The following is an 11,106-nucleotide window of genomic DNA, read 5'->3' on the forward strand; positions in this document are numbered from 1 at the left end:
CCGTTCGGCTGGTTTTCATGAAATTTGGCACAAAGTTAGTTTGTAGCATGGGGGTGTGCACCTCGAAGCGATTTTTCGAAAATTCGATGTGGTTCTTTTTCTATTCCAATTTTAAGAACAAAATTATCATAAGATGGATGAGTAAATTACGAAATTATCATAACGTGGAACCGTAACCTGGGCACAAGCCAATTGGCGAGAAAATTCACCATACATTATTTGTAAATATACAGGTGAAACAAAAGACCTTTTAATTGTCTATTGCGGGTAGCACCAGTATTAAATAAAACCCCAACTTGAGTGCGCGGTACTTAATACTGTGCCCCGCACTATCAAGTAACTTTATCCGCCAGGTATTGTTGGGCTAGGGAGCTAATGAGGATCACAGAGAATCAACCTAATTGATTCATTTCCTGTTAACAGTTGACTTTTGTATTTCCTCCAAAGTTTATATGTATCACTCTTGTTTCATTTATCGTTTTATTTATTTTCATTTGTTTTCATAGCATATAATAGTGTATAAATGGATGGTTAAAGTAAGGTAATTTGAAAGCATGTAATCAAATGTTTTACAGATCCTTAATTCAAAATATCCTGCAGGTGTTATAAAAATACTAATTAAAATTAATTTCAGGGTGATTAAGATGAAAATTTACGTAGAAAGTTAAATGAGAAATGTTGCTTGTAAATTTGTACACTAAAGTAAAAGTACATCTTTTTTACAATCATTCAGTTGCTAAAAATAATAATAATAGTAATTGTTCCTTAACTTAATTACAAAAATTTTGTTCTATCCTGGTAAAGGAGCCACTTATAGAAGAATACAGTATTGCTGCACAGGTGCTGAAGCTTAGTAGCTGTGATATGTGCGAACTTGCTCGCAACAGTGTGCTTATGAGTGGTTTCCCAGATGAGGTATTCTTAAAGTCTTTTCTGCTAAATCTTTAAATATTGGACAAAAATTACTTTAAAATATTTACTGCTATACACCCAGACCTGTTTTTATGTGGTGGATAGGGACAGCATTAAAAAAAATGCATTGAAAAGAATGGTTCGATACTTCACGAGTAGCTTTAAAAAGTTGTTTTCGCAACACAGTTTAAAAAAAAAAATTATGCGATGGATAGGGACCGCATAAAAAAAGTTTCACGTAGAAAATAACCCAAAATTGTAATATTTAAACGAAATCAAAATAAGCCAAGTGATAATTTTTGGCAAGTAGTTGGACAAAATTTCCCAAATGAGGAAAATTTTGGGAGGTCACAGTGACTTCCCATCAGGCTGCCTATGTCGTCCCTTGGAAGATACTACCTCGCACTTGTTTTAAAAATAATTACGTCAATTGAATCCCAATCTGATTAAAATTTTTATATACTGCATGAAAAGAAGTCGCATAGAAAAGACTGCATAAAAACAGGTTTGGGTGTATATTTTTGCAAATGTCAAATTTATGTACAATCAGCTCTCGATATTTCAAAGTACTACTTTTAAAGAAACAACTTAAAATGTTAAATAACAACAAACAAGAGTTAAGCTCCTGTCCGAATTTATAAATTTTGCCCCCCCCCCCACTCTACAAAATCTGTAGGACCCCTCCTCAGAGGCCAGCATTGTATATTTGCAATGTTAATAAGTCTTAGTGCTGTTTTTTTTTTTTTTTTTTCAATTTCTTGGACCGTTGGGGGCTTGAGGACATGCCAACCGTACTGTGGGGTCTGCGGGTACGCAGATCCGGGCCTGGTTCAGCTCTTTCTCTTGGCGAAAGAGGTGGTGACCTGTCAATAAAACTCCTGCCATAACCACTAAGGAGTAAATAATAAACATGGCTGCAAGTATTCTTTTCCAAGACATTTGCAGGTCAAGTGGTTGGTTGGTTTCCCTATTAAAAATCAAACAAGCGAAAACAAATACAATAAATGTTAACATGATTGCTTGAAACTTCCAGATAAGCAGAGTGGACTTTGAGTTAACAAAAAAGTAACAACCTCCTTTTTGAAGTCGGTTGAAAAACAAAAAATTTCGACATAAGTGGAAAATTGAGTTAAGCGGATTTGAGATATCGAGAGTAGATTGTATATGAAATTTGTATGAGAATATTATTTGCATTGATGCCTTATTTTTGACCTAGTGGAAGAGATATTGGCTTGGTTCAAACTACACAAAGGAAGGTGTCGCAGGAAATGATATCAGTCGCACAAATGTCCCAGACATAAGAGTGTCATACAGATATGAAACTTTAGTAGAAGAACTGACTACAATATCATATTCTCGTTTATTGCAATCAAAAGCAGCAAATAATGTCAATCAGGATCAAGTCTCTTCAGTTTAAACACGCTGGACGACTTAAACATGTGAGTCTAGGAGTTGTTAACTAATTGTTATTGGTAAAAATGATAAAAGTTGAATTTATTTTTAAAAATATATTGGTGTGTGGGATGTGTTAGAATAGTTTTAATTTTTTCTTGGCAAAACATTATTATTATTTAATGTTATTTGAATCATTTTAAAATGGAAACCATTATGATAAGTACTCTTGAAAATTGTAATAATTTATCGGGTTTAAATTGCTAATTGTATCTCTCCTCTTTTCTTTTTTTTTCTTATATTTAAAGTCTAAGAAAAGATTGCCTATCTTTTATTTTTTATTATGCATTTCTTTTATGTTGAGCAAAATTCTTCTGCAGTTTATGTTCAAACTGTTTTACAGCATTTTTTGTAGCAGCATTATTCAATTACTAATTTTTGTGTACAACTGTGTACGTAAAATTTATCATTAGCATGCGACATAGTTCTAGTTTTTAAATATGTTGTAAGGTAAAATTAAAATTAATGATAAATTCTTCTGTTCATTAACATAAATTTGACAATGTTTGATTCATTTTTCTTGCAAGTATTTATTGCTAAATTTAAAAAATTTCATTTAAAGATTTATACTTTAAGAATAACAGATTTGTAATAATAATGCTTCAAAAGATGCTTTTATAATTGTGATATTAATTACTTAATCACACACTGTTTCATACATTTCTTGTACTGAAAAATAAAATTGAAAAAAAAAAAAAAAACATTATTATTTACAGTCAAACTAGTTCAAATAAAGTGCTACTGATCTGTAAAAAACTTTTTTTTTTGTTAATGTAAATTATCTTTACACTTTTAGAGTTGCTTATATATTTATATATGTATATATGAAGCACCTAGAAGGAAAGGGGTGTAAGTGCCAAAAATAAAAATTTGGAGCTAATTTGTACAATTAGTAGGAGAAACTATTGTCTGTTTTGCGGCAAGAGAAGGTAAGGGTGGCCCTGGGAAAATGTTTCTTCTACACAACACAATTTAGAAAAACTTTTAGATCAAACGATGAAAGCCTACCTTAAATTGGAATCTTACACATGTTTTACTCAAAAATTTGACTTATATCCCTTTGCTTCTCACTGCCTCATATATAGGATTGTTAAGAATAAAAGTGTCCTGTGATAGTATTTTTGACTTATATATTTGATGTAAGAATTAATAAGTAGATTTTATATTATTAGGTAGAACAATCGATAGATTAACGTCATTTGTATTTATGTGTTTGTGAGTGTGTATACAAAATTACTAAGTACCGAAATCGTATGTTTCAAAATTATTGTGATACTTTATGATGTGTGTTCCTACCCCTCTTTATCATGTTGTTAATCTAAATATCAAGATATTCGAATGAATTAGCATTTTAAATAATCAAACTTTATTAATGCTTTTAAGGGACCAGTTTTAATTCAGTCAACAGCTGTAATCTAATCAAATTGTTTATGTGTCTGAAATTAAATATATTAATCATTTTTAGTTTTTTAAAGCATACCCCACCCCTCCTTTCCCTCAGTTTTAGTATTTTTTATACAGCATAGCTCTCTTAATCAGTTTTACCTCAATATTCTCCAAAAATAAATAAGTAAATAAATAAGAATAATAATTGTAATAAATATGATAATTGACTTCATTTTGGTTGTTGTACATAGGTTTGAAACATTAATTTAAATTAATATTGTGTCTCCGAGTATCAATTTTGTACTTTCTTTGTTTGAACTTTATTTATAAATGTGCCAATAATTTAGAACATTTTATCAGAAGGTGTAAGGAGGTGTGAAGTAGTTTAGTATTTTCTTTTTGTCCAGTTATTTTTCTCAATAATTGAACTGGGTTGGAATAACCTTTGCATTTGTATCAGATGTAATTTGTCCATTGAAAATACCGTTATTATGAAATTTAACTAGTTCATAATAAACTAAAGTAGTTCATAATAAACATAACCAATTAACAAAATCATGCAAATGAAGTTTTAATCAAATTTTATCCTTCCGTATTTCTTATCAATCATCAAGTTTTTGACATGAATTTTTAGTATTGTTTATCTTTGCTTTAAAATTATGTTTCAGAATATAAATCTTTATATGTTCATTTAAAATAAATATTTTTAAAACAAAACCAATGCATCAAGCACAAGTAAATATGAAAAACTGAAACATGGTTGAAAGCATTTAAATCATGGTGATACTTGATAAACTCTCTAGATTAACAGCAGGACACATAATTATAATATGTGTGATATACAGTGAAATCCCGTTACTGCTAGTACCAATACAACGAAATTTCTGTTTCAACGAAATGAATTTTTAGTCCAAATTAAATTGCTGTTACATTGCTTGAATTCCATTGCAACAAAATTCCCGTTACAGCGAACAAAATTTGTGGTCCCTTGAAGTTCGTTGTAACAGGATTTCACTGTGTGTATATATATACATATACAAGGGGTGATCAAATGAAAGGGTACGAAACAACATAAAAATGAAACAGTTAAATATTTGCATATTCCGCCATGGGAGAATGTAGCGAGACATCTCGGGGTGCCATTGGATTCTCTGACTGGGATTGGAGCATGCGTAGGAGAGAGCAAAGGCTCGTATAAAAAGCAGCGTCCAAATGATGAGGCAGTCCGTATGAGGACAGGATGGCGTTCCCGTTGCAAAGTTCGACGAGTGAGGAGCAGCAAGGTGTTATCCAATTTCTGACAGCGGGGAGGTGAGAAACCGGCAGCTGTTCATCGGCAGATGGTGACCGTTTACGGGGAGAAATGTGTCTCTGAAAAGTCTGTCAGAAAATGGAGTGCCTGTTTTCGTGCAGGCAGTGAGAGTGTGGGTGATGACGAGAGACCAAGCCCTACCATCCACCTTACAGTCCGGACATGTCTCCCTGCGATTTCCATGTATTTGGTCCATTGAAGAAACACCAGAAAGGGAAGCTCTTCAATTCGGACGAAGTACTCAAGGACACTGCGAAGGACTGGGTCTCCTTACAGGCACAGAGATTCTGGGAACAAGGAATCCTACAGCTTGTTCATCAGTGGGATCGTTGTGCTCAGGCCTATGGTTTATATTTTGAATAAAGTAAACATTTGTACCCACTGTGTCGTTTCGTACCTTTTCATTTGATCACCCTTGTGTGTGTGTGTGTATATATATATATATATATATTTGTGTGTGTGTTTGTGTATGTATATTCTCCTCTTTGCACTTTAGATATACGTAATTTTTATGCAAAGAATTTGCTTTCTTATGTTAGATAATATTTTTCCCTGTTAATTCTGTACTCAGCAAATTTTATCTTAAATTGCTGTAGGAATCTCACAGGAAAACATGCATTTATTTTCATTCAAACTTTTTTCATTCATGTTTTTAGTGCTTTTTTTTTAAATTAAATTTCATAACATGTATAGTAGATGGCCAGTCACTTATGGAAGTCTTATAAAATACATTACCTGCAGACTAAAGCACCTAATGTTTGGATTTTGACATCCGGGTTCTGCTAAGAGAGTGTGGATTGTGGAGCTTCATATAATTTTGTGCAATATTGATTTAGAATGGGGGTTATATAGTCGACTCCCGCTACAACGCGATCCGACTTACGCGAAATGGCTATAACGCGATTTTTTTCACCAGTAAAGAATTTTAGACATAACGTGAATTCCTCGCCCGCAACACGAAAATTTTCGGAACGGAATTGCGGTATGTAAGTATCAGCTTTGTTATTGGCTACTAAAAATTTTTTTTTGTGAATGGACCTTCATCCCTTTAGCATCACTGAGAGCGGAAGTTCCCACATCGTACTAGTCTGAACATCTCTTAACAAATACTCCTCATTTTCCATTTATTTTTTTCATTCTAAATGTGAATGTTGATAAAATATAATGACGCCTAAGAGCGCCGTTTGATCTAAAGTTTGAAGATGAAAGAAAAAGAGAAAGTTTCTGACAATTAAAGAAAAGCTAAAGGTTATGTGCATGAGCAGCTGTAAAATGCGTTGAAGGTAGCACGACAATAAGGTATGAGTGAATCTTGCATATGTACAGCTAAAAGTCCAGAAAAGAAAACCGTAAAAGTTCACCGAGTAGTATCTAAGGAAAATGAAAAAATTATGAAAATTTAAGCTGCTCTGGCATTGTGAATTTAAGAAACCAGGAAGAGGGGTGTTCCATAGATGGAAACATTATTAAAAAAAATTAGGGAAGCAACTGTATTGTTTATTTAAAAAATTTTAAGAATAACGGTTTGATCACGCAGCATAAATCATCATCTTCACTTTTTTATGTTACAAATATCATTACTGGATCTACTATACATTACAACTATAGTGCTTCTGTTTTTCTTACTACATACTGTACGTACCATACTGGTTTACTTTTTTCTTTCTTTCCCATTGATCACTGATTTTGTGCATCGTAGCAGTATTTTGGGTTGAATAAAACGGTTTTTTTCAAAATACAAATAAAAATTCAGTTTTTTATGTAAGAAACAGAAATTTATAGTTGATAAATGATTTTAAACAGTTTTAGGAGGTGTTTACATGTGTTTAAAATAATTAGGTAGGGGGGAGGAGGGAGGATTGGGACACTTTTCACATAAATGATTCTTATTCATAATCCTCTACTTATTCATAAATGCAAAAGCTCACACAATAAACTTGCATGTTATAACTACATTTTAAAAATGTACACAATGTTTAAACACTTTATTATTTTCACACTTGACTAATTACAAATTTCAAGAATTTTGTCCCATTCCTCCCTCTTGGGTGGGAGGAGTGGGACACATTTGAAAATTACAGAAAAATTAGCGAATGTCATAATTAGAAAGGTCCACATTAAAAGAAAAACAAGACTGTGCTCTACTGGTCCCAACAACCAATTTTGGTGGCGGTAATTTCATGATAATATCTGTTTTATCTATAATGCTACAGTCATCCTGTTGAGGAAAATTAAAATTTCCTTTCATGTCCTTTCTCATATATTTTGCATTGTAGCTTTCAGTATCATAAATGCTCTCCACCCTTGCAACATAGTAAACAATTGACCGTTTGGTAAAGAATTTGACAAGCACAAATTCATTTTCTCCTATGATTGGTTTGTCCTCCATCCAGTCAATTTCTTGTGCTATTTTCACGTCATCATGCATATGAGGATAAAATATTTCTTCATCTGAAGTGTCGTGTAAGGAAATTGACCCTTCACTTTCACTGGATTCATCTTTAAACTCAAATGTTTTTTTAACTTTTAGTTTTTTTGTTTTTTTGCATGCAGGTTTTTTGTTGATGCTTTTTTTTCTAGTCTGGCAGCTTCTGCTTCTTCAATCTCTATCTTCTCTCGGGTATCTGTCAATATCTTTGTTCGTCTTTTCTTCTTTCCTTTATTTTTCTTCAGGGGATTCCTGGGTTCTGCTTTGGGAAATGGCCGTATGTCTGCAGGACTAAGCGACAAAATATGAGATGAGGATGGCATGCTAACAACGATATTAACAGGATTGTCAGGTGGGTTAGATGGTGAAGGAAGACAACTACTGTTATTATCCTTATTTACCGACAAGGGATGGTCTGTAACATACGATGTCAAAAACTCTTCATCTCAAAACGGCTCGCTGTTAAATGGATATATTCCAGGTTTTTTAAACCCGGAAGTAATATTTTTTGGTGTGAATGATGCATGGTAGGAAAATCCCAACAAACTTTGCTGTGTGGTAGATGTTAATAGTTTTTCTCAGATTGTTTATCAACCAATCATTGCAAGCTGCATTAAACCGGCTTTTAAATGAGGAATATACTGATATATCTAGTGATTGAAGCCTATGACTGCAATGAGGCGGAAACGTTAACATAAAAACACCATTGTCTCTTGCCGTGTTGATTATTTCAACTGTAACATGGCTGTCATGGTTGTCCAGTGTTAACAAAATTGGTTGGCAAATTATATGGCCCAGTGCCTTTGAAAAGATTTCTGCTCACAAGGGGGAGGAGAGGTCAAAAAATGATAAAAACATGCTTACGTAATATTTGAACAGCCCCTCTACAGAAGGGACATATTTATGGCGTATGTCCCATTCCTCCCTCTTCAGAGTGTCCCATTCCTCGCTCTACACATTGCTTCTAAAAAATAACTTGTCACATAAACCATGCTGGTTTTAGGCTTAATTAAATTGCAGATAAGCATACATTATATCCTTAAGATTACAATGAAAATATATTATGTTAGTTTTACAAATTACATAAATAAAGAAACAAAACTAAAAATAGATTAGAAAATTACTTTGGAGGTGAGAAATTTAACTTTTTCCAATTATTAACTGAAACTTCCTGCTGGATAAACTGCAAAAATGAAACAAAAAAAAAGCTATAAACAGGTCCTCTAGTGGTCAAACTGACAATAAAATAAAGTGACTTATTTTGCCATAATTTTAGCTGTCCCACTCCTCCCACTGTCCCATTCCTCCCTCCTCTCCCCTATATTTATATAAGTTCTTACACAAGCCCTTCGCCACAACGCGAAATTTCGATTTACGCGAGGGGTCTTGGAACGCACCCTCGCGTAATTCGGGATTCAACTATATATCCTTAGAGAAGACTTGTTTTCCTCTTGGTACTTACAAATACATCATGGATGTATTATAAAGGATCTCTTCTTTTCCAATGTATTTCTTTATTATGTGTTCTGAAATTAGTTGCATGTGTGTTGTACTTTGTGATGTAAATATGATCTGTTCTTGCTATCCAAGTTTATTTGCTATGTTTAAAAAAGATTCAATTCATATTTATGGAATGCGTTAAAACCTTGAAAAATTTTATTACAAATGTTATTTGTTTTGTTGTCTAATAAATTAAAAGTGAAACTCACATTTAGATAAAATGAAAGGACTTTTCAATGCATTTAAATTGGTATTTTTACTTTTCTTAAAGTTTTTATTAGAGTGCTCAACTTATATTTAATGTGAAATATTGTTAGATATTTGCAATAATCATTGACTAATTGTATATCTTGAGAAATTTTATATTGTATAGTCAAATTTACATCAGTATTATAAAGAGAAATTTTTATATAAAAGTTCCACGTTTTAAAAGTAAGTACATATAAAAATAATTTGAATTCGTCAAAGAAATGTGAATATCTTTATGAATATCAATGATATTTCAATAAAAATACTCACATAAGATAAACTCAGCAAATCATTTTTTTTAAAATCCACATTCAGATTTGTTTTCTAAGATAAAGGGTGACTCTTGAGGTGTGACTAATGAGCGCAGGATAACCCCTTCTTTTTAGAAATATGAATTTTATCTGCTTTCTTTGGTCAAAAAAAAAAAATTAAAAAAAAAAAAAAATTGCTCGGTAGTTTTTGAGTTACTCCGTATTTTTTCGATATTGTTAAGCATTCACATTATTTCTAACCACTGTATTATACTATATATCTATATATATATATATATATATATGTTGTTGTAATAACTATGCACAGCTTGATTTTTTCATGGTTACAATCAGAAATGTTGTCAAAAATAGTTTACATTACCACATGTTACCAAAACAAAACAAAAAACAAGTATTTAATTTTATAATGTAGTATGTGCAATGAATTTTAATAAAATATTCTTGGAATTTCTTTTTTTTTTATTTAAAACTGAAGAAATTGTATACAGAAGACAACTTGAGAAAAATCATTGCAGTCAGTTGTGTTTTCATTTCCAATAAATAAGGAACCCAATAATTTAGTATAAATTTTTATTTAAAAAATTTTTTTTGAGTGCATGTTTTGATATTTTCTCTCGTGGTACATACTTCAAGTGGTCTAATCATATCGCTTTATGCAATAATGTAACACATTTTCTGGCATTTGTGACTATTTATTTCTTTTTCTGGCTTCTTCTAAACCTTTCTTGGGCATCTTTTTCGACATAGTTCATGAATGTTTCTGAAATAAATATGAATATCTATGTAAATAATTCTCTGATACAATTACCAAAAAAAAAAAAAGCTCTTTATTTTGCTTTAAGATTTGACAAACACACTCAAACTTTGGTTTATGCCTTGTTTCGAATGTTAACTGTACATCACTAAAATATGATTTTCAATCGTATTATACGTTAACTAAATTACTTTAAACAAAAAATAGATGCTATTTTCCACATATGTATACACATGTAGTTGCCAATAAAATGCTTGTGATAATTGACTCAGGAATGGTCAAAGTAGATATATTTCTGTTGTCCAGACTTTCGTTGGTTCATATGCACGTGCGAAAACGTAATTAAAATGGAAACTTAGGCCGAAATTTGAGTGCAATTTTCAGGGCCAGATTTGGAAGTGTGGAGGCCCCGGGACAACGAAGGGGTGGAGGCCCCTAATGAGGGTTCGAAAAGATCATCATATTTTCGAAAATACCCGATACTTTGATATATATCCGAATATTTTGATATATATGTATATATCCGATATTTTCGACCCGTGAAAGTCAGGATATTTTGTAAAAATTTTATTGTGGAGAAGCCCCTTTGTTGTGGAGGCCCCGGGGCAGTAGCCCTGCCTGCCCTCCCTTAAATCCGGCCCTGGCAATTTTGTTTGCAAATAGAGGAATGTGGGGCAAAGTGAAATGGTTAAGATAACAGACCTTTTTCAAAATGAACAAATTGGAAATTTGTTTTGAAGTATATAAAGAAAGAACATTGTATTTAAAAATAAAACTTGCATTGAAGCATTTTTAATTTTTAGCAGTAAAATTGTGCCTTCAAAAAAAAAAGTAGCAAATT

At 32.2% G+C, this 11,106-nt stretch overlaps 1 protein-coding gene across 1 annotated transcript in view; it reads left to right on the forward strand.

The window, feature by feature from the left end:
* Positions 1-6,798, forward strand: part of LOC129234176 (AMP deaminase 2-like) — a 65,056-nt gene extending 58,258 nt beyond the window's left edge. The window contains exons 15-16 of the mRNA XM_054868087.1: positions 805-915; positions 2,129-6,798. Coding sequence (XP_054724062.1) covers positions 805-915; positions 2,129-2,329 — 312 coding nt within the window. The 3' untranslated portion in view covers positions 2,330-6,798. The remainder of the gene's footprint in view (positions 1-804; positions 916-2,128) is intronic.
* The last annotated feature ends 4,308 nt before the right edge of the window (positions 6,799-11,106 follow it).

The sequence above is a fragment of the Uloborus diversus genome, chromosome 1, assembly GCF_026930045.1.
Source record: "Uloborus diversus isolate 005 chromosome 1, Udiv.v.3.1, whole genome shotgun sequence".
In the NCBI taxonomy this organism is placed as follows: domain Eukaryota; kingdom Metazoa; phylum Arthropoda; class Arachnida; order Araneae; family Uloboridae; genus Uloborus; species Uloborus diversus.